The 24,725-nt window shown below is 40.9% G+C and overlaps 2 protein-coding genes across 3 annotated transcripts; one reads left to right on the top strand and one right to left on the bottom strand.

The window, feature by feature from the left end:
• Window positions 1–94: 94 nt before the first annotated feature.
• Window positions 95–7,436, bottom strand: xndc1 (xrcc1 N-terminal domain containing 1). 2 transcript variants are annotated; one of them, XM_015341175.2, is made up of 9 exons: window positions 7,210–7,436; window positions 6,083–6,221; window positions 5,787–5,942; window positions 4,283–4,452; window positions 3,802–3,902; window positions 3,128–3,339; window positions 2,417–2,501; window positions 1,589–1,746; window positions 95–907 (listed from the first exon to the last, which is right to left on the bottom strand). In XM_015341175.2, the coding sequence occupies exons 1-9, from the start codon at window positions 7,252–7,254 to the stop codon at window positions 678–680; spliced, it is 1,296 nt and encodes a 431-aa protein (XP_015196661.1). In that variant the 5' UTR covers window positions 7,255–7,436; the 3' UTR covers window positions 95–677. The 2 variants fall into 2 exon arrangements, with proteins under 2 accessions (XP_015196661.1, XP_015196662.1); XM_015341176.2 differs by having other exon boundaries at window positions 3,155–3,339.
• An 802-nt stretch (window positions 7,437–8,238) lies between these two features.
• On the top strand, window positions 8,239–23,981 carry rnf121 (ring finger protein 121). The gene is made up of 9 exons (XM_006627846.3): window positions 8,239–8,366; window positions 10,969–11,006; window positions 11,723–11,864; window positions 14,192–14,346; window positions 14,641–14,748; window positions 14,902–15,022; window positions 15,561–15,694; window positions 20,125–20,226; window positions 23,093–23,981. Exons 1-9 carry the CDS (start codon window positions 8,298–8,300, stop codon window positions 23,211–23,213), a joined length of 990 nt encoding a protein of 329 aa, XP_006627909.1. The 5' UTR covers window positions 8,239–8,297; the 3' UTR covers window positions 23,214–23,981.
• Window positions 23,982–24,725: the final 744 nt, after the last annotated feature.

The following is a 24,725-nucleotide window of genomic DNA, read 5'->3' as shown; positions in this document are numbered from 1 at the left end:
GATATCTACTTAAAATTGAAAATGTGAGTATACTTTCCAAAAACAAAAGGTATTATCTCCACTCTTTTTTACATTGTATATTAATGTACACAAATAAACTTGTACAAAGATTTATTTTTAAGAGCAGGAAAACAAAATGTCTTATATACAAATCTGAGATTCATCTGAAAACCAAGCATTATTATTATTACAAGTAAAGAGCTAACAGTGCCATGTTCGACTCACTTAGTCACAACGTCTCATTGTACCCTATGCATTATTCATGGAAGCAATATCCCAGCTCTAGTAAACAATTATAGAATTGGGTGTTCAATCACAGTCACAGTGGTCCCAATGCCTTCTTACAGTATGTGTTAAGATCACTTTATTGGCCATATACAATTTCCTGCATTAGGAATTTGTCTTCTCGCATACCCCAGCTTGCTCTCCATGAGACACACAGGCACACAGTCGGGGAGAAAGGAGCTTGGGGTCAGAGCACAGGGTCAGCCATTTATACGGTGCCCCTGGAGCAGTTGGGGTTAAGGGCCTTGGTCAGGGGCCCAACGGAATAGGATTCCTCTGTGGGCCGCGGGATTTGAACTGGCAACCTTCCAGCCACAGATGCAGGTCCTTAGCCACAGTGCCACCGCTCCGCCCAGATTATTACAGGACAGATGCAGATCATGAAGGTTCGTTCAGTCCACCCATAACCAGCTGGGTGTTTCTGGGTCACCACAGCTGCTGGCATGTTGCTGGATCTCAGCGAGCGGGTATCTGAAGGAACAGAGTGGGCAAGGCACCATGTCCTGCTCGGAGCCAGGGCTCTGAGGGGGGGTGAAACTGCCCATCACACCCGGGGCAGCAGGCGGCACCCCACCCTGGCAGGAAGAGGCATGAAGGGGCAGGTAGTCTGGGCTGAAGTATCCTAGGAAGAAACACAGAGACACTTGGTACTTGAGTAACATAGGCAGTTATCTGAAAACGCTATTGCTTTTGTACTCTTATCTAGACGTGTGCATATATACTGTTTTAAGGTATATATCTAATACTGGGAAGTTTTCTTTTTTGTGATTTTCTGTATTTATTTGTGAAAAGAAAATATAGTTCTTAAAAATCTGGAAAAAAAACAACTAAGTTGCTTGATCGTGGCCTTTGATAGCAGTCCTGTCGCTTTTTAAGTTAGCCAGGATTCAGCTGTTGGAATACAAGCTGGAGAACGTTGTCATTAGAAAAACAGGTGTGTTTTATGTGGAAGGGTGGGCAACTCTCTCATTTTCAATGGTCATTGGTAATGAGAGGCCATAAATGGCTGTATTGGTATTGTACTGTTATACTGTTTGAATTAAAGGTTAAAAAAACAGTGAAAAGGGTAACTAAAAACCCCAGAGACTTTAAGACTAACTGTAGTAGACTACAATTTAAAGTTGTAGACTTTAACTGTTCTGACACTCCGACAGGCTATGTAGTCAAGCAGACTTTCTAATACGAATCACCTGGCGAAGAGGTTTCAGAACCCAAACATTTCGCCAATAACCGAAGGCTCTGTCGGAGGCTGTGGTTTGCAGCAGATGCGTAAAGCACCTAGGCTCCGAGCCTCTGAGCTCACCCTCACAGATGGGACAGCAGGTTTCTGGAATTCCCGTCTCCAAATCGTCCGTCGGGGAACCTGCGGGGCGGCTCTTCACAGAGCTCGATGAAGCTGGCTCCTCATCTGCTGCAGGTCTCGCCACTTTACAGGGGCCAGCGCCCCTGGCCTGACCTGGCCTGGTACATACGAGCAGAAAAGATCATCGCGTTTGTTGACTCACGCAGACAAGAAGGACCGCGAGACAGAATATACTCATAAGTCACGGTAACTGCTGACTGCAACAGCTATTTTTGTTATTTTTTATTTCACATACAATTTTGCAAGTCAAGCATTCTGGGGCTGAAAAGGTGACAAAAATCCCAATAATGCATTATCTCAAACCGCATCCATTTCCTTATTTGCATTAATATTCAATGCCATTTGTTTGCTTTACAAAAATTTTAGCTCAGTTATTAGGGACGGACAAATACAATGTCTAAACCCTAAAAAGTTGCATTGAGGTTGGTTTTGCATGAAGGTTTGCAAAACCTTCAGAAAGTTCAGAATACTACATAGAAGCATTTTTGCCTCCAGAAAGAACCTCCTGACCTTTTGCTATACATATTGTCAGATCAAAATGTAATTACATTGTCTCATTGTCACTTGAAAAACATAACACACACTGTTGTGAGCAAGTGCCTCAAAACAACCTGGAGATCTTTATTTCCTAATCATCAAAAACTGAATCTCGAATATGGTAAGATATAGTGATTTTAAATTGTAAATAGTGACCATCGCTGTTTTATGACACCGAAAACATCTTTTCAAAGTGCCAGACGATGTCACATAAAATAATGGGAACTGTACCACTTCCTTGATCCAGGTTTTCTCTTCTGTCTTCTAATGGGTCTGTCTTTTGGAGAGCCAGGAATGACGGCACCAGCTTCCTCTTCTGAGAAAGAGGACAGGCAGGTGTCCATATTCTTAATGAAAATCTGCATTAACATGACTCATTCCCGTTTCTGAGCCCATACAGTAGATTTCTCCCTACAGTAAAACGCTGTGCACCATTATTATAACAAAGCTTTTCTGCAAGAAAACACAATGTATTGAAAGTTAATTCAGGAGCGCAGAGCTAGAAGTAAATTGTCATTCTGTGGGTACGATGTAGGAGCGAATAAGTACAGGTTGTGCAGCAGATATTTCACTGCAGAAGTGTTAACAAGTAGTATTTGTCTGCAAAACCGTCTTTAAGTCAAGAGCAATATTTCTATTGGGTTAAAAGAGATGTATTCAGAAGCCTGCTTGTTTATAATGTTACAGGGCCTCTTCACCTCACCAGACGTTTTGCTGCCTCGTTCTGAATTGCAGAGTATGGCCCTGCAGACACCTGCAAATAGAATCTGTTTTGTGATGTAAATTGGAGGTTTTACAATTGACTGTGTCCATTTTACTTTTATTGGGGTTTGAAATGCGCTCATCAATACCGATTCCTTCCAACCCCAAAACACAAAAATTCCCCTGTAACTCTTATTATTGTATTGTAAAAGTTTCCAAGGAGTCCTGAGTCATGCTCACCGGGCTGTGCGAGGTGCCTGCACTCACTGTGATCCTGTATGTCAGATGATGCCGTGCTGGGGGAGGGCAGAGGAAGGGAACGCCTATTAGTCCGAGCTGCTGTGATCAGCATCCGGGCTGTCCGGCTCAGATACTCCCCCTCCCTCAGTGGCGCTTTCTCACCCCGATCCCCAAGGCACTGGTCTGTAAGGACGGATGTTGGGGAACTCTCTCTGCGGAGAGAGAAGGAAGCAACCCTCTGGTGAGTTCAAATCCTGACGAACGGAAATGAAGACATCCAGAAATCAACATTAAAATATAAGAAGAGCGATCTTTTCAAAATCTAGAGCTGGTTCTTCTATTGAGACGGTTTCAGGAAGCCCTGATTTTGTTATTAACACAGCTTTAGATTTTTGCTTGTTTATCATTTTAAGGTTCTTAGAAATGTTGCAGGGCTGCAGCTCTCCAAGGAGAACAAGCTGAACAATCCTAATATAATACTAACACTGCTGTTCTGCTGTTCTGCCAATCCTTCTCTGTGGCTCCGTAGCTGGTTAGCTCATTCACAGGACATTTTACAATTACTCTTTCATTCCAGACAGTTGTAATTACAAGTCAGACATTTTCTATGCAGTAACATGACATTTAGATTCAGGAACATCCTAACATCCGTGTGACACATGCTTATCTCTTACCCCATCTTCTGTCCAAAGACCGTCCTCTGAACAGCAGGACTGGACAGCCATTCTTGAACTTGAAGTCCAATGTTTTTTGAAGCTGGCTGCTCCGGAGACATCTATTTTAATGAAACCATACAACAAAGAACAAAAAGCACTTATGAAGTCGTGTTGCTAAATGTGTAAGGTCTTAAATTGTATTTAAAATACAACTTCTTACTTTGGGATTTTTTATAATTGCATCATTACCTCTTCCTGCTGTAAATTATTAATTGTTAATGAGTAAGTAATTTTCATTCTTAGTATGCTAGCATGGCAGATTAAGCACATCAGACAAAGAGGTATACACAACAGCAGTTAAATCCTTTATCGGTGAAGAGAATGTATGTTTAAAACATTGGATAACCACTGTGCAAAGCAGTAGTGATGCAAATAAAAGTCTCTGGTCTCTGTAATGCCAGTTTTTTCCTTGCTTAGTATAGGACGCCCTGCGCCATACCGGATTGTCTGTCCCTGTCCCATCAGCCTGCACTTCCTGTTCGTCCACACTGGGGGGACTGCGGATGCGCAGAAAGGACAGGCCAAACTGAGCTCGCCTGTTGAAGGGCTGACTGCAGGTCACTCGTACCCTATCCCAGCGCTCATCCGCACCTAGAGACAGGAAATCGGCTGCGGGAAAGACAAACGCAGGGCAAAGAATTAATTTCCAGTCCTATCGTCTGTCATCTGTGCCACAGGCAGATAGCCTGTGCTGCTGCCGCTGGAGTTAAACTGTACTTGCAGGTTTGCAATCTATGTTTGTGAAAAATTCCTGGTCCTGGAGGACCAGTGTGACCAGTGTGTGATCTGTGCAGATTTTCAATCCAGCATGGCTCATTAACTAAATCATTAAACATAAATTATCAGCTCATAATTGGCTTAACTGGGTCCATTTGACAACTTCTACACTGGTGCTTTCAAGAAACACTGACACACTGACCACCAGGACTGGACACCCTGCAGACACACTGACCCCCCAGGACCAGGAATGGACACTCTGCAGACAAACTGACCCCACAGGACCAGGACTGGACACCCTGTAGACACACTGACCCTCCAGGACCAGGACTGGACACCCTGCAGACACACTGAACCTCCAGGACCAGGACTGGACACCCTGCAGACACACTGACCCCCCAGGACCAGGACTGGACAGCCCTGACCTCTGTGTTTATCAGTCTACTAGTCTACTAGGGTGTAGCACGATCTCTGACAAGGCAACCAGCTTTTAAAAACCACTAATGGAGTCTTTTATCACAACTTTCAAAAGGTACAGGAAAAGAGATGATTGCAGCTACCACAGCCACGCCACAACTGAAATGGTATAAATATTTCAAAGCATTTGCCTGCAGTTCAAGCTACTTAATCTTTCACTTTCCAAAGAAGAAACTGCAGCTTTATTTTGTGTTTTTTTATTTGCCCCACCATCTCCTTTCCATAAACGCTAAACAAAACGCTAAGCCACAGTGGTTTACAGATCTATTCTCTAGCCAAGCAGCCTCACAGATTTAGCTGGGATTTTCAATTCACAGCAGCATCACTGATGTTGGAATCACCAATGCCATTGAAAATACTCATTTAATCTTTTAAGATGTGTGATGGCAGTATACGTTGGGAAGAGAAAGGATATCCTCATCGGAATGAAGTCTCATTCTGTTATAGTAAAATGAGATAACAGCACCTTTATAGCCTAAATAACGTTTTTCCCAGTCCAACAAATTAAGATTGATTGGGCATCCACTAAACCCTGTATTTTCATATTTGAGATACACATTATCATCATGTCGAAGAGCAGGCTTTAAAAAAACTCTTAAGCACGGAACTACTTAAAACACACTTTCCAGTTTCTTCTGTTGGGGTAATGACTGCACGATGAAGTGTTTCGAATTAGCTAAACAAGAACAGAATCTCCCGGTCGCACAGGCAGGGCGAGGAGAAAGCGCGGCGGGATTAGTCCTGCCTACCTCTCTTGAACATCCGCACCCCCATGCGGCCGCTGCCCTGCCTGGACTCCGCCGGGCTCATCAGGGTGGCGGTGGGCAGCAGGGTGACATAGGGCTGGTCCTGAGCCCACGAGGAGCGCCCTACGTCCACCTGGACGAACGCCGAGCCACAGTTACCTGCCCCCAAAGCCAGCGAGACACAAGGCTTTTTAAAAAAAAAAACACGGGCGATGCCTTGGGAGGGGGGGATAAAAAACCAACAAAACAGTGGAGCCGTTTCCTTGAACCGTGCTGGGTTACGTGTCGCTCTGCCTCACCTATGTCGATGTACGCGATAGCCGTTGCCCTGTCCAGCTGCAGCTCCACCTTGAGCACCCCGCTCCGGTCCCGGGGACTGCATAGCCAGGGGCGCCCAGAGTCTCCGACCAGCAGGTTCTCCACACTGCTCTTCGGGTCCTGAGAGACAAACAGGCCCGCCGAGGAAGACAGGCTCGCTGTGATCCCTCGCCAATTCGTTATCTGTGTTGCCTTTTAATTAAGCCTTGTTTTATAACAACTATTAATTCACTGGGTTTATATACCACTTTTAATCCCGAAGAGTTACAGTTTACATATAGGAGTGGACCCGCTTCACCAGTCAGTGTAATGCAGTTCCTACACGAACAGCAGTTCAGGGGGAGAAGGGAGAGACTGGCCGGTTGAACTAAGGGGGGACTTCAGAGTGGAATTTACCAGGCACCCTTAAACTAAATAAGGCACTTGAGAGCAAACTTTTCTCACAGGGCAGAGCAAGCTAGTTCTTCACGCCACTGAAGCACGGGGAACAAAACGATAAGCACAAAAGGAAAAAGAAACCAATGCTACCATTCAAAATTGAAATGGCAGGTACAGGAATCGAACAGCGGTAGTGAATTAACCTGATAACTGAAAGCTGAGTCGAAGACAAATCTGCATAGTTTCAGCCTGTTCTGTTGGTTCATTCCAGTCATGAGCTGTGTGGTCAACTGAAATGACTTGCGTCTGAGACCTGTAATTACTATGGGAAGATCCGATTTCATGTACTCTTAAAATCCTAGAATGTAAGATGTCAACGAGCGCTGCAGTAAATTCAACCATCGGGGGAGGAGCACAGAGGATCACAATTAACCCTCAAGGGTTGTATTTTGTTCGAGAACATTTAAATTGCTTTACTCTGTTTAGGCCCCACGATTTGTGCGGAGAAAACTGAACTATGTAAACACATTGTAAGAAGTTAAACACTTTCGTAAAAGACCGCTGTATCCTGATAATCGAAAACAACAATAAAGGTTCAACAACAGTACAAATACAGTAAAAGGTAATATTTCGAAATCTGACGTATAGACACACTGAAGTTATTGCTGTAGCGCTATTGCTACTGATTCTTAAGAATCAAGACGAGTTAATTATCACTGTAAAAACCTACCTGAGAGGAGTAAGAAACGATATGTTTAATTTTCACTGGAGCCATGAACGAAGGTTTAGTTCATCTAATATCCGATTTCCGCTGCGATTATTGAACAACTTAATTTTAGCTGTTTATTTCAGATGATTAAACATAGAGAAATCATACGCGAATGTATTTATTTTTCTCAAGCTGTATTACGCCGTGGGTCATCGCTGAGCGCACCCTGTTCATGACAGCTGTTCCAAACTCCCGCCAACCTTTCACCTTTGACCCTTGACTTACACGTACTGCGGCTGGGTTTTGCAGTTCTGATTACGTATATAATATAATATTTCTGATTTTTTTGTAAAGAGGACACACGCTCATATATAGAGAGTTTTGTTTTTATTATAAGCGGTATACTACTGGCTTGTGCAAGGGAATTGTGGGAAATGTATTTTTCTTGGGTGTTACCATTAACGCTATGTTTGGCATGAGACCTGAAACTTTTTGGATTGTCAAACGATGCATCTGCATATAGATATAATACGACTCGAAATATTTCCTTTCAAAATCATAATGGGTTTGCAGAAATGTTCTGTTTATTAAGTTTGTTTTTATACGCGTACAAAAAGTTACACACCATGACCTAAACCTCTCCACCCTATCTCCAAAAATAGTATTACAGTACATTACCTGTAACACATCAGCTCTTTAAGTTTGCAGTAATGTCGGTGTTGCAGGGACAAATGATATTCTGCTCTCTTACTTGTCTTCGACATCATTTTTTAACATTTATTAGACATTGATGCTCAAAACTGTACATGAAAACTGAAGTGCTCTTGCGAGCGTTCAAACAGCAGCGCAGGCTCGATGGGCGGAAATACGTGAAGACAATAAATTGCAGTCTTTTCCTTTTCTTAACGTGATGCGATCCGCAATCCAATTCCCACCCCCCAATCTACACCTACAACAACACTCCTTCTCCAGGCTTTCCCCGGATGTGATTGGCTGACGGGCTGCAGCCTGAGAAGGAACAGGGATTCAGTCCAGCCCTGTGATTGGCCATCGCCCTTCCCAACCCGGAAGGTGCCGGCTAAAGCTACTCGCCGCTGGTGCTCCCGAAGATGGCGGGGGTGTTTGAGGTGGAGGTTGATGGAGTTGAGCACGATCACGGTGACCACGATGAACCACAGGTCAGGGGATCCTATTTGTTACACCCAGGCGGATTATGGGTCGTGGACGATCGCTCCGTTACCTTCCCAGTTTGCGTTTTTAGCTCGAGGTTCATGACTTGAAAGCGTGTAGGGTAGAAGTTGCCTTCAGCACCCTGAATCAGTGTGATTATCAACACGAATTCAGGTCTTTAAAAAAAACGGAAGAGAACTTAAGTCCTTGTCTCTATCTCCGTTGCACTTCTTTTCTCGCTGGGGTATCACAATGTTTTAGTTTTCTGCTAGTAAACCTTGGTTTTTTATCCAGTCGGTGGAGGCCAGATGCGATTCATTAGTGATAACAAGGGACGAAACCCCAAAATCAAACCATTAAAATTTTGTAACTAGACTGTATTTTAGCGATTTGCATGCGGCATCAAGGTTAGAAATAGCAACAGAAACCGGTCTGGATGCTGGTCGAGTATCTTGTATATCTGATCTGATCAGGAAGGTTGGACTAAACTGGAGAACACAGGCACGCCTTCACTCTCTTGATGACAGTAAAGTCGGGAATCGAATAGATTAGTTATGTGTGTTTTAAACCCGCCCCAGATTAGTAATAGTTTATGCTTAAGGTTTACAGAAGTCCATTTTGTTTTAAGTGCTGTTATCTGTCTCAACACACCTTTGTACTGGGTGTTTCTGAACATTTTTGTAGGATCGTGTTGATTCATTTAGCTTTGTGTATGAATATGTCGCCAATGCTGAACTGATGCTTTGGCCTGGCTGGCATATAGAACTGCAGTTTTGTTTTCAGACGTGTGCATTCATCCACCTAGATGATGTGGCAACTGGTGCAAAGGTTACTTTAGGTTAGACTAAGCTCGTTTCAATTGCTTTGTGCTCTTCACATTGGCGAGAGAAAGACATGTAAAGGTGGGTTAATTTACATTTATTTGCCAGAAACGTTCGCCTTTAAAGGAGGCGCCCAGAGGGGACCATATGTCATCGCTTTGTTGGAACTGAGGGACGTACACGCTCGGTTGAAACCTGCTCGTCGTCACGTGGTTTTGCCTAACGAAAACTGTTGGGCGGCTAACAGGAGAAACTCGGAGAGAGAATGGGCTGCGACACGGTTCATTTCGTTTAGGGGGCGGGGACGTTTTGAGGTTTTGTCCTGTGAAAGGACACGGTTTATTATGATCGCCCACTGTGGAACTGAAAAAGGTGCATTATCTGATCCGTTGTTTCCCAGTCTGCAACCTGGAGTAACCTGCGTCTACGAGTTCTCATTCCAGCTGAGCTGTCCCTTAATTAAAATTGGTAAACCTTTAGTCAAACTATACTGATCATCAAAAGAAACAGTTCACTCTGATGCACGGTTTTAGATAAAAGCGTATAGATGACGAACACTGAAGTGTTCTCTACTTCATGTTGATCAGTTGATCTTTCACGATTGGTTGTTTAACTCCCCTTGTTCGTGTGAGAGGTGATAGGGCACAGTGATGTGAATTACACTGTGAAATGTCAATCTTGGGGAAAATGAAATGAACCAGCATTGCCCCACTTCTTAGTGCCTTCTTGCTTTCAGTCTGTTGGAGCAATGCTTCAGGCAGACTCACCAGTAGTAGACTCATGGACTTTAGCTGCCAAGTGTTTGTGTTGACCACTACCCTGCTGGATGTCAGAGAGCACGACACTGATGTGCAGAATGATATGCTGATTGTTGTGTGTGACAGACCAATCGATAGGGAAGTGCGAGTGTGCAGTTTGCTGAGTGTCTTGTTGCTCCAAACTCCACTTCTAATGACTGATGATGACCAAGACCACATGATTACACTGTACATTAATCAGCGCACAACCCCAGGTTGCTACTGTAATGTTGGCTTTCTTAATTAAAATCTGTTATGCACTCCTCAGCAGAAACAATAAACTTTTGCACTTTTAGTGGGTGATCTGGAATGACATGTGACATCTAGGGCACAGAGACCAGTGAACAGGCATTTGCTTGTTGGAACAACTCTGACAGAATCCCACAATTCAGAGTCATCAGCACCAAAGTTTCCAACTGGAGGAGAATATCCAACACCTAGCTTTGAGAAAAAAGAGCCTACTGTTTGCCGATCCCTGGATGAGATGATGAGCTAAAAGTGTTTTGCAATGGATCTGTGGAAATCCTGGTCTTAGGGAGTGGTTTTGAATGAGACAATTTGTGCACAAACCCAGCCCTGTTGTAGTGAGAACAAATAAAGGTATCCTATGGTATATCACAATCTGTTGGAATAGTAAATCTGTTTTTTTTCTGAATGAATACTTAACTTTATACTTCCCAGGTGCAGTGTTGTATATAATTTAAATGGACACCCTTGCATTGTGTAGATAAGGCACTGATGTATGTGAAACGGTTTCCTAGCTTTCTGGTTTCTGATAGACATCAGAATAAGAAGGAAACGGTTTCCTTCTTATTCTGATGTCTTGCTTCTGCCTTTCACTTCAGTTTGCTTTTGTTCAGCTGTGCAGTGCAAGTATTTAGGTTGTTTACCAATGGCGGACTTCTTCATGAATTAGTTTGTGTGTAGGTCACAGTGTGCGACTTCATTTCTTGATTTCTAATTATTTCTCCTATCACACCTTCCATTTCCAGGTTGATATGTCACAGCTGTCGCCAGAGGAGAAATGGAGGTGAGTCATTATGATTATTTCTGCACTTAAGAGGCTTACTTTCTAAAAACATTTTCATCAATATTTATGCATTCAGCATACACTCTTAAATGGGTGTGAGATTAACATCTTCAGTTCTTAGAGTGTGATCATTTATGCAGGTGTACCTGTAAAACAAATGCATCATATTTGACAGGAAAATGGGAAGTAAGCTGTCATTTTTTACTTGGGAAAACTGAGCAGAAAAAGTTCGACGCATCATTAAAGAATGCTGTTCTTTATTAAATTCTTGATTTTGTTTTCTTGTAGTATTTTTAATTGTAGTAATTTGCAGCATTAAAGATTGTGCACATACATATGTGTGCCCTGTGAGGGACTGGCATCCTGTCCAGGATGGTCCCTCCTTGATCTGTATGCTTCTGGAGAAGACGCCCCTAACGATTAACTGGCGTTCTTGTAATGAACCCTTGGATGGGTGTATTTCTGAAAGCAGTTTTGTGTGCCAGTGTAGTGTTGTTTCCTGGAGGACAGGAATTCTTTCTGCAAGAAAAGCAGATTATTTTGCTCAGGCACACAGGAGTGTAGCTGAATTATCCCTATTTTAGCCAAGCCCCGGAATGACAGGAGTCTGTTAAAAAAAGTTTGACGGAAGCATTGTGTGGGCTCTGCAACATGTGTGCTGAAGTCTCTTTTTTCTCTGCTCCACATGTTGACATGGGTGTGTGTGTGTGTTATAGATTGGAGCATGCCAGGATGCACGCCAAGCACCGCGGACATGAGGCCATGCACGCGGAGATGGTCCTCATTCTCATCGTCACCCTGGTCATCGCCCAGCTGCTACTGGTGCAGTGGAAGCAGAGGCACCCCAGGTCTTACAATGTGAGCGCCCTTTCTCATACTCCGGCTCCCAACATGGTGGACCCCTTTCACAGCAGCACACCAGGACCATAGAGCAATCTTGGATAGTGGGCGCAGGACTGACAGACTGATTAGGCCAGGCAATGAAGGTCCAAGACTGGGGTTAAACAAGGGTTTCTTTATGCTGTTTATTCAGCGTGCAATTTTTTTTAAAAAAGCAAGAGAAAATAATTGAACAAGTAGAGAGTAGAGTAGTTTATTGCCATATGTACACGTACATTGGAAATAGCGCTGATCGCTCGGGACATACACAGTACAACAGACAACACCACACAATGCAGACAGCAGAAACAAGAAATATGTTGTGGAATAATAAATATGTAGTAGAGAGACCAAAAAAAAAAGGGTTGACCATCTAAAAAGTGTATAGTCCAGATGTGTATTAAGGCACCGCAGTTAGCCGTTGAGGATGTGCACTGCAGTGGGATAGGAGCTATTCTTGAGTCTAGTGGTCCTTGCTTTAACAGTGTGGTATTGGTTGCCAGAGGATAGGGGGGAGAACAGTGTGTGGCTGGGATGGGATCCTGAATGATGGATTGGGCTTTATTGTGACAGCGGATGGTGTGGATCTCACTGATGGATGGTAAATCACAATCTGTAATCCTCTGTGCCATTGCCACAAGCCTTTGTAGTGCGTCTCTGTCATGCATGGTAAAATTACTGGACCGCACAGTGATGCCACTAGTGAGGACACTTTCTATGCTGCTGCGGTAAAGGTTCATGAGGAGCTGCTTCCCCATACTGTATTTCTTTAAGCACTGCAGGAAGTGCAAGCGCTGTTGTGCCCTTTTCAGGTTAGCGTGTGAGACCAAGCCAAGTCGGTGGAACAAGGCAGCATAATAAATGCTGACCTGTTTCAGCAGAATAAATAGCAAATCGGACTGCAAAAAAATTCATTCAGAAGCACATTCCATAGCTGCTGCAGTTTCAAGTTGTGCCGCTAGAGGGGGTCAAATTCAACGTTCTGTACAGTAGAGTCACGTAAACTCTGTGACCTTGATAAACTGGAATCGAAGTTGAACGTCTACATCAAAAACCTGTAATTGAAAAAGTTTAATTTTCTATAATGTTTTTTAGGGAAACTTATTTTACACCACTAAAACGTTAATATTCACAAACATATAATGATATTTCCGGAAACGTCAAGTCTGTTACACGTAAATGTATTTTTTTTCATTTGATCACACACAAAATAAATGCAGTACCTTCTGATTAACAGTCTTGTTCTACTAGTATTCAAAATTTGAATAAAAGGACTTAAATGTTAGATAAGGAAACATATGTTGAAAATTAAGAAACTCTATTGGACGAGTCATTATTATTATTATTTCTGTCTTTTAGCTTTGTTTTATGAATGCTTCCTTATGGTATGTAGAATAGGAGTGTTAAAATCAATCCCCGGAGAGCCTAGTGTCCTCCTACAGTATGTAATCAGTTACATATTTTGTCCATTTTTTTAATTAGCTGCATAATTTAATACCTCTCAACCAACCTCTGAGGGATTAATGAGTAACTTTTGATAAAGGTAAGTGTAACGAAAACACAAAAACAGTTCTATTTACTGGCTGATATTTGTTGAAGCAAAAAATCTTAGTCTCTAAACAAGAACTAAAGCATGTGTACACACTGCAAGATCATATTGTGTTTCTTCAGGTTTCTAAGTACTGTCATCCCTGTTCAGTGTTGTCCTGTTTTTAGAGCTGTCCTTATCCTGATACAACTGGTGAACCCGTGCCATGTTTGTGTGTGTATATACACACTGTGAGCCCATAGTCTTTTGTCAGTACTACTTGTCAGCCCTGTACAGTGTTTCCCTGTGCTAACGGCTTTTCCTTATCCTCATACAGCTGGTGACCCCGTGCCAGACGTGGGTGTGCATATACACACTGTGAGCCCATAGTTTTTCTTCAGTACTAGCTGTCAGCCCTGTTCAGTCTTGCACTGTGGAAAGAGCTGTCCTTACCCTGATACAGTCTTGAGCCTGTTCCAGATATGGGTGTGTGTGTTTATACACACTGAGAGCACATAGTCTTTCTTCAGTACTATCTGTCAGCCCTGTTCAGTAAAGATGCGCGGTAAAACCAGTATACCGTGGTTCTTTAGTCAGGCGGTATGTACCGTATCGGTATGCTCATAGTCTTTCTTTGGTACTAGCTGTCTGCCCTGTTGTCTTGCCCTGGTACAGCTGGTGACCCTGGTCCAGATGTGGCTGTGTGTATATACACACTGTGAGCCCATAGTCTTTCTTCAGTACTAGATGTCTGCTGTTGTGTCTTGCCCTGGTACAGCTCGTGACCCTGTTCCAGATGTGGGTGGTACCCCTGTACTTCACCACCAAGCTGCACTGGTGGAGGTTCCTGGTGACCTGGTTCATCTTCTCTGCGGTCACAGCCTTGGTCACCTTTAGAGCGACGCGTAAGCCACTCAACTGCACAACTCCCAGGTAACAGGACGCCTCCGGGGGGTATTGCCATTACTTACGAACTGCTGAGAGGACGTTACTTTTCCAAGATCAGGAAGTCTGGGTTTAAACTTGTTTCTACCTTTTTGAAGTAGGATTGTACCATGTATGATGGCTCTGAAGTTTTAAATGGGAAACAGTAGACAAAATGGTAGGCAAACTGTTAGGTGTTAAAAATGTTTTTAAATACTAAACATCTTCTTAATGATATGCTAGGCCTTCCACCTGTTCAGTAGAGGCCAGTGTAACAATGTAACTTCTCTCTTCTCCGAATAGGTTGGTTTACAAATGGTTCCTGTTGCTCTACAAATTAAGCTACACGATTGGGATTGTGGGATATGCTGCTGTCATGTTTACCTTGTTTGGCATAAACTTAATATTCAGGTATGTAACACCACAATTATTTTTTCATGGTCAGCATTTCATTGAAGAAGCAAAGCCACCTCTTTTTAATGTAATTGTTAATTTTAACAAGGAATGTGGGATTGTTTTTTTATAGTGGTGTAATAAACAAGTTCAAACATTTTTTCCCCACAGAATAAAGCCTGAAGACGCTATGGACTTTGGTGTGTCCCTCCTCTTCTATGGCCTCTATTATGGCGTTTTGGGCCGTGACTTTGCCGAAATGTGTGCAGACTTCATGGCGTCCACAGTAGGGGTAAGGAAGTCGCACTGGTGAGCGACATTTGAGGTGTGAAGAGATAGAGGCAGCCGAAGTCTCTACGCCACCTCCCCCTTACAACATGTCAACTAGTTTAATGGCTGAGAATCTACTGTTTAAGCCAAGAGAGCTGCAGACGAAAATTGTCATTATGTTCTTTAACTTTAAAACCTCTTACTCTTACAATATCTCATCTGTGCTGTAGTGATGATACGAATGGGGAAACGTTCAGTGAATTCAATTTACACTGGGTATTTTCACAATAGTCGAGGCTTTTTTTTTCATGCCTGAACAGATGCCTCTACACAAGTCATTCTTTTCTAAATAATTCAGTACTCACAGAATTTCTAGTCTTGTCATAAGTAATAAATCAATCCTAATGGAGTATAATTTAAAGCTTAAGATAGCTGTTAATATGTTAAACTAAAATTGTAAAATGTTAGGTTGACCAATAAGCCAGAACCTAACTAGCTTTAGTATATAAGGTGGCTTCACCAGTCATTTTTCTGTAATGCTGTGTGTCTTTGGGTCTCAGTATTACAGTGCTTCAGGAATGCCCACCAAGCACCTGTCTGATAATATCTGCGCAGTGTGTGGACAACAGATCCTGGTGGATGTAAGCGAGGAGGGAATCATCGAGAACACCTACAGACTATCCTGCAACCATGTGTATCCTTTCCTTGGCTTTGCCCTGGTCCTCTGTGTAAACTGATAATGGGAACATCCAGGTCCTCAAGCTATCAGTTGTGGGATGCTTTGCAGCCAGACATGACACAGGCGTCCAGGCAGATTGAGCTTGGTGGTAAATTAACTAAATATAAGATAGGGAAACAAACTTGAAGAAGCTACCTAAGCACTTTCATCTTCTCGATATGGGGAAGCAAAATAAAATGGCAACAGTAGTAGGTGGTATCCTTAAAAATGCTAGAATTTAAATGGAGGAATGTTTAAATTGTTTGATGATCAAGTAAGACCTCATCTTGAATAGTGTACAGTTTTGGTCATTGGACTACTAAAATAACGCTACTTGACCAGAGATGGCTAGGAGGGGATAAGATCTGAGTATTTACAATCCTGCATGGCACTGACAGAGTCACTACAGAGGACGTCTTCAGAATCCACGGTGAATCAAAAACACAGGCCAACTGCTTGGAAGTGCATTAACAATTGAGAATTAGAAACCCTTTCTTACCCCAAGAGTGGTGGGAGTGTGGAACAAGCTGTCGTCAAAGCTGATACCCTGGCTTACTTTAGAAATTAGATTAACTAGCTACGAGCAAGCAAATTATCTAAATGGGCAGTATGATCTATTCTCATTTGGAACCTTTCTTATGTTCTAACATCAGTTGTTTTAGAGCTATTTTGGGATTTTCAGTATAGAAAATCCTTAGTATTGATCTATTACCGATTTCCTTGTCAGTCTTAGTCTAGTAATGAGATGTTTGGAAGCTATTAAGCGGCTCCTATACTGGTGAGAAGAATGTTTAGTATTTCCTTCATATACCTCTCTGAGATTTATTATTGGAAAGCAGCCTGGTGTCCAAAAAGCAAAAAAAAACAAATTTCTATCTCACTCCTTTAGACTCTTCCTGGCAGATATGAAGGTGTCTATCCCCAAAATAAATGATCTTATTGACAAGACTGTAAGTTTGCCAGTAAAACAGTTGCATCAGAGATCTGAAATGAATAGACCTTCTTCCGCAAGTTTATCGTGCTCATATTTCCGTCTATACTTAAATGCTAACGGTAATTTTGCAACACTGCATTTACGCAGAGCATGTGCACACAAGGAACAAAATGAAACGCGTGAGTGTACCGCAATCACAGTCGTGTAAAATGACGTAGCTAAAATACCTGTAAGGCATATATTTTTAAATTTGTAATTTCCCAAACAGTTTCCATTTCCGTCTTTTGCTTAACTAGTAACTTGTATTCTTAATCAAATAATGAGGACAGACATGGGGCAAAACTGACTTTTAAATGTTAGAAGGGAAAATCCCTCGGTGTTTGAAAAGGTAGCTGACATTTTAAAACAACTTGCTGAACCATCCATTCTATGAACTGCAATAAAGCCTTGTAGTTCTGACTGTAAAAGCAGGCTGAATTGGTCTGAATAGGTTTGCAAAAACAATTTGGTTGAAATTAAAATTCCTGAGGGAATTAATTTTGGTGATCTAAACATAGAATTTTAATGCAGAATGTCCCTGCCTGTACAGGGGCAAAAAGGTGTGTAGATCTGTTGGAAAGATGCCTGTTGTGGTGGCATGATGGTGTTAATGTACTGGAACATTTAGAAATTAAAATTAGTAAATTGCGGGAGAACTTTAATCGCTACTTGGAGTCAATCAGACAAAATAAAAAACAAAATCTGCACACCAATTTAGAGCATGCCATGTGCAATTTTATTATTACAACAGCAAAACAAAAAGGCACCAAAAAGTAATATTTGAATCAATCTGCCTGGAGAAAAAGGGCTGATCGTTCACTCGGGGATTCCAAATTTATAAGTAATGTGAGGGTTTCAATACATTATGACGCCTTGTAAGTTAAAATGGTCTCGGATTCAAATGTGTATGTTCTCGAAGACAGTGCATCTTGGGTTTAGCTCATGACGGTAATTTAATCAACAGTGTTTGGAATGAGAGTTCCACTGGCCAGGCTATTTGATATGCAGTCCCACAGAGAGCGCTGACTCGATTCATTGCAGCTATGCCCAGGCTTTTTCCTCTGGCTCAACCCCAGCCCTTGTCCTCTCAGCTTTCAGAAAGAAAGACAAGTTTTGTCAACCCAGTGCTGAAGTTGGCTGCCCTTGAGCACAAAGAATTCCACTTTGCTCTTAAGTGGCTTTCCACCAGTTTGTGCGCAAAGTCTGACTTTGTTTCTGCTCCAGGAGGAAGTGGGGAGAAATTCCGCTTGCTCTGGGGTGTAGCGCTGCTACTGAATTTTTTATTAATTAAATGAATGACTTACACTTATATAGCGCTTTTCTAGACACTCCACTGAAAGTGCTTTACAGGTAATAGCAACTTTAGCTTTCCCAGGAGGCCTGTCATGCTGGTACTGACCAAGCCCACACCTGCTGAGCCCCACTGGGTTGCCAGTTGTGAGTTGCAAGGTGATAAATCTATAATTAGGCTTGCCAGGAAAATGTGCTGAGATCACAATTGGCTGGCCATTGGCAAGATTTCTCTTGTTTTGGTTGCTCTGTTTCTTGAAGCTGGTCGAGTGACACGGCTGGTTAGTGTCAGGTTGGCAGCTTGAGTTAAGAGCCGAGAATGAGCAAGGTTACATTGTTGGACAGGACCTTTTAAGTCCAGCGAGTAGGGTTGTAACGTCATCAGGTGTATTGTCTTTGCCCTAGCAGGTTCCTCATTGGTTGATCGTGCTTGATTGACAGGATACCTCCAGCTAGAGGATACCTCCTTGCCTCCTTGGGCTTACAGAGAAAGAAGCTCTGAGTGTTGTGCCCTTCATCAATGCATATGTCAAGAGGGAGCCCAATTTATGAATTGGATCTGATCCTGGTTTGTTTTAGAGTCAGACATGCTGCTTTTCAGGGAGGCCCCTCTCAGACGCATTCCTACAGGCCGGAATAAACGGAGCATGCGTTATTGTTTGTTCAAGACAACAAAAAGAGTATTCGAAATTTTTGTACATTTTTCTTCAGTGTAATGAACCTTGCTGCTCCACACCAGTGATGTAAACTATTATTGCACTGTTTATTCCTAACCTTTTGAAACATTTATATATAACCTTGTTTTATCAATGTCATTCCCTCAGAAATCTGTGAAACTGACCTTATGACCTTCATTCTGTGTCCTTAGAATACAAAGCAGATCACCCTCCACAGAAATGAAAATAGTTTTAAAAAAAACACATGGACAAGGATTAGGGTAACATCACAGGCAATGATGTGGTGCCTAGTGGAGAGTGATTTGAGCTCTTTTCCTCCTATTCCAAATAGGAGAGCCAGCAATGAGGATTTCAGTTTCAAAACCAAGTGCTGTATATCGCAGGTTGGTTTCAATAATCTTCAGAATGCTTTTTCTCCTTTAGAGATAATTCGTAATTTATAGCAAAAAATTTTTTTCAATAATTTCTTACCTTCTTCGTGTTAAGTTCTCCTTACGTTCTATAATGAATAATGCAGCTTAAAGTAACTGAGTCTATTTTCAATTCTGAATATGAATTTCCAAGAGGTATATCGGTGTTCTATTGCAGAATCACATCTTGGGTAACAAGCAGGATGTGACTAAAGTCCGTCTGCCTCAATCTCTGTAATTTGGCATTTTTTTGCTTGCTTTTTAACTAGTTTGAGCTCATTTCTGCCTCCAACTTACTGATAATGCTAAAACGTCTTCATAGAAATTAAGCTGTGGTTTTGGGTGATTGCTTCAAATTAGTTCCGATTATATTAAATCTGGCTGATTAGGTGTTATAAAAAAGATTGAATACATTGTCTAAAGGATATTTTTATTAAATACAAGTAAAAAATGACTGTTTCATATGTCATGAATCTTAAATGGCTTGTGTATGCTTCATATGCATATTAAAAATACCATTAACATTAGGATGCTTGCTGGTTTTAAAATGTCTCAAATTGCATTGAGTATATTAATGCTACAAACAACAGGAGGCCACTACTAAACTCTCTTTCTGGTTATTTTTCAACCAGTAGTTTCCTGAAAAAAGCCAGGGTGTCAGTTTAAACAATATGACAGGTTTTATCTTGTTCCGAACACTCACCTTTTGTGTAAAGGGTAATGTTCTTAGTGTTAGGTGTATGTTTACATATAGTTTCTAATTGTCTCCTGTTTCTAACAATGAATAATTCTGATATCAAATATCCTCTTGCTAATCCCCTATGCTGTAATGCTTTAAGATGGTCAATATCAATCATGTCTAATGATTAAATAATCATAATTAGGCTTTGGAGACAGAACTGCAACAAGTAATTGGGTGTTGAAGTTACAGCCATGAGGTGTTTAAGAACATTCATTCTGTCTGGAATGTGATGACCTTAAGATTTAAGTCAGTACTTGGCAATCTGTGTAGACCTTTGCCATCTTTTGTTACCACCTTAACCCCTCTCTCTTTAGATTCCATGAGTTCTGTATACGAGGCTGGTGTATTGTGGGAAAGAAGCAGACCTGCCCATACTGCAAGGAGAAGGTGGACCTCAAGAGGATGTTCAGCAATCCGTATCCTTTGGATTTTTGTTTGTCGTCACGCTACTCCGCTGGTGCAGGTCCAGTGCAATGTGGAGTTAACACATGGACGTTTAATTTGTTCAAGCCTTCTGAACACCTGGAGTGTGGCATTGAGGCCCACTGTCTGATAGACACGACAGTCAGGATTCCTGGAGGATAAATAAGCTTGATAATTGAGCAGACAAGCTGGGGAGCTGCAAAATTTAACGAAACATGGACTTGAGCTGGATTTTTTTAAAACTTTTTTTTTTACTTCATATAGAAGTACAAATGACATACAGTCAGCTTCAATTCTTGTGAAGCTATGAATTTGACTTCCTCATACGTGGGCTGGTTTCCAGCAGATTTTAAATTATAATTTTAGCATCGATACGTGTAGACTGTATGGCAGCATTTTACACCATTTACATACTGCAGACCTGCAATCTGCTTGTCTAAAATGTGGGCTGAACAATGCCCTCAAGTGCCCATATCTGTGTGTTCTTATTCAGTATTTTCTATCTTTTATCATCTTACCAGTTCTATCACATGACATTTAAAGGTCTGTGGAAATTTTTTTCATGCTGTTTTTGTAGTCATATTCTTAACCACGTATAGACGTGAACTGACTTTAAGTAGTTGGTCATGTGAACTCATGTGATTAATATAAGGTCATACTTTGAAGTAAGCTAATATTTATATCGAAAGGGTTACTCTAGACTTATATCTATACTACAGAAATATTTTTTTATGTATGTTTTTATTAGGAGCCAAGGTTTGAACAGTTAGTCAACCACAGTGCAATGTAGATTATTCTATAGGTAAACTACAGTGTATACATATTCCACTTGTTTTATATGATTGGTTTATTATACAGAACAAAATTAGTCTGAAAACAAATAAAAGCACATCTTAATTTGCTTTTGCTAGCTCTGTAGTCATTTCAGCAGAGCTTGCCCTAAGAATTGTTAACAAAATCTTGGAAATTTAGCTTATTGATATCTTAACTCTGCTTTTCTTTTCTTATTGGATTGTCATCTGGTTACAAAGCTGTAGGGAAATTGTAACTTGTATTTTGTTGTCCTTGGGGGGAAAATGAAAATTGTGGGAAAAAAAAGGCTTAGGTTGCAAAACATGGCAGACTTCTGAGGAAAAATAAGTCTTAAAATAAGCATTAGAGAGGAGAAGCACATTGCAAAACAATCAAACATTCATATGTCAGCTTTGTACCTTACAGCCGGTGAGGACATAGCTGCTGAGTAATATGTATCTGATGCTGTTCCTGATACAAGACCATTTATCCAGAATAGAAACTAGTAATTGTTTGCAATAATTACACTTTATCTGAACCTTGTGTCCTAACTAGGATTTATAATTCAACTTTTCTATAAATTGCATTAACAACATGACATGATTGATTTGTTTTAAATTACGTTTGTTTAATTTGCTTTAAAGTAAGTTTGACTTACTTGACAATGGATTCTTTAAAGTTTTGTTTCTCTAGTGACATATGCAAGATTTGATTTACAGTAAGTGCTTCCTTCTTGCCTTGCAGTTTAGCAGTATCCTGGGTTATTGGATAAAATATAAGAATAAACAAATTCTTTTTGGCCTTTTTTTAAATAGTTTCTTCACTCCCACTGATTTTTGAAGTACATTATATGCCATGATTTTACATTGCTTTCGTTTTGGGGAAAAAATGTAGCTGACTAATTCTAATTTAGGAGAAATGCCAGTCTGTCATTGTATTATGCGATCTTCTTCAAGCTGTTGTAAAATGGTTTGAGGACTCTGGACTATACAGTTTTGTAATAGTATTGAAGGTAAATTTTGAAAGCAAAAGGGCCATGCTTTATGTGGACCGTTATAAACTCCTCTGGCTCTAAAGCTGTTACCCGTGCGAATTTTCACAACAGGTGATGTAAACTATATGTGGTCAGAAGATACAGACACCCACACCCATGCACACCCCAGAACACTTGTATCACTTGGTGAGGAAAGGCTGACTCATGTGTGGTTCAAAAAAGAGCTTAGCTATTTTTCATGCAAGTTTCCGTATGATTTTATATGTGTACTGTTTGGTTTAAAAAAAGCTGAATTTTTATAGTATATGAAATGTGGTAATTTGTTAAAAAACATATATAAGTAACCAATAAAGTGAGGTACTTCAGTTCTGACTTGTTACTTTTGGAACACCACCTAGTAACTGACACTTGAGTCCTTTAAATTTGATTGACACTGTAGTACCTCGCTTACAAATATGTGCTTTCTCCACAGTAGTGAACATGGTCAGTAATTTGTTGGTAATTTTTTTTAACATCCCTAATACTTGAATACTACAGGGCAGATGACTGTAATTTCCTGTGTCGCACAATGTGTCCTTAGAGGTTTTCTGTTGGTGTGGTGTTGTTTGCTATGCATGGGTGTCTTACTGACACAGAATAAGATCAACAGGTGACCTTTTTAAAACAATTAATGTGTGCAGGTGTTTTAGTTATTTCCCATCACTATTTTGTATGTTAAGCCCTTTTGTGACGAAAACAACCTGTCAATATTCTAACACTTCTGTGTTTTGTCAAACTTCCGTTTTTTATGAACAACAGAATTTCTTTTAACTCTGAATCCTGTCAAGGTATTGTAAAACAGTATTTTGTAGGCTCTCCCCCCCACCCCATCAGAGCTATTTTGTTGTTGTTTTTTAAATCCTAAACAGAGAACACCACAGTATTTGTTTGATTAGCTTAAAATGACCAGATTTTTTTGGTTTACTGGTACTAAGATATTTCTGAATATTCTGATAGAATGTTTTGGTTTGTGGAGCTGTAATGTCCTTAATATGTTGAAGAACATTGTGACTTCCTTAACTGCACACAACTAGCTGGGAGAGGCCTCATGTCATGTATGGACAGCTGCTGGACTGGCTACGCTACTTGGTTGCTTGGCAACCTGTAATCATTGGCCTAGTGCAGGGAATCAACTACACCCTGGGACTTGAGTAGATATGGATCCCAAGAGAGAGATCACGTGTTGGGCACAGTATCTGGACGGAGTCTTCAGACCACCGGCTGTGTTGCAAACAACTTGGCTTGTTGGACAAACTCACTGGGGGGAAAGTAGGACTTAATAATGGACTAGAATATATATATATGTACATATATATGAAAATCTGTATTTAAAAAAAATGGAAATTTTACCAGCAGTTTGGGTTCCAATATTCCAGGTTTTTTGTTTCTTGTTTGTACACAATACCACTTGGGACTTACTCATTCAGGATTTTTTTAATGAAACGAACGCATTGAGAGAATTAAGGAACCGTTTTCATTTTAAACCTGTCAGCAGTATTGAAATGTTTCTAAACTTGTTTGACTTCTGGAAAATGTTTGTCTGTCTGTTCTTCAGCACCGTCTTGTGATTTAACAGTCCGTTTCACCCGTTTTAAATATGACTGTAACAGATTGCCCACTAAAGCTCCCTACCCATAAAAAAAATCCTCACTGAAGAATCTGGTTTGCCGAACCTGAGCAACCCTTGGCTCAGCCATTTTCACCTCCAAAGTGCTTCCACAGAGCATTTCCACAATAAAGCAATATTGAATAAGTGACCTGCATTGGAAAAGCCTCTTACATGTGGTGCACAAAAATGTTGATGCATTTGCCGATATAAACTGTTTTTAAAAAAGCTTTTAACTGAAGTGTTTATGCCATGATGGAAAATTCCCCAATCCTAAAGGGTTTAGTGTTAATTTAGTAAAGAAACTTTTTTCTGGATTCTTTGTGCACGTTTCTTAATGTTCCACTGCTATATGAGGAAACTGGCACTCATGAGGACCGAAAAAGTTCAGGAAGGCCAAAGGTGACTTTGGAATCAGGGAATGTGTTCGTTAGAGTCACAAGTCTGTGAAATACAAGCCAGTTTGAGTGCCGTTTTTTTCATATCGTTTGATAGTCTTGGCCACAGCAGTAACTGACACTTGCAAAGTTCTTACATGTTTACCTTCATTTCTCAAAAGTGATTATAGACTTCTTCCTTGCTTAACTGAGCAAATTTTGCCATGGTCATTCAGGAATTCCAAACTTTTGCCCATGCTCCTTATATTTATTGTTATCATGGACACTCATGTGTTTACTTATAATTGATGACAAAAGGTAAATGAGATAATATACTAGTTAACTGTGAGAACATCTAACAAATACAATTCTAAACTTCTTTTAGTGTTCTAACACCATGTCATACACATTTTTGCCTTTTAACTAACCTGGGCTTCAGGCTGAAATCTAGTTGCTTTGGGTGTTCATTTTATTGAAAATGATGAATTCACGTTTTCAATGCAGTTCACTTAAGATTATATGTACAGATATCGTGTAATTTAAATATTAAGTGTTTATAGATATGTTTATAGAGTTTAAAGCACAGATAATAATGAAAAACCTGGTTTCAAGGAGGTGTACTCAAACTTTTGACTGGTACTGTATATATTCCTTAGGACAGCAAGATGTCAGTGATGTGTTGTT

This window comes from Lepisosteus oculatus, chromosome 5 (genome assembly GCF_040954835.1).
Source record: "Lepisosteus oculatus isolate fLepOcu1 chromosome 5, fLepOcu1.hap2, whole genome shotgun sequence".
NCBI lineage: Eukaryota > Metazoa > Chordata > Actinopteri > Semionotiformes > Lepisosteidae > Lepisosteus > Lepisosteus oculatus.
This window is presented reverse-complemented; position numbering and strand designations above follow the sequence as displayed.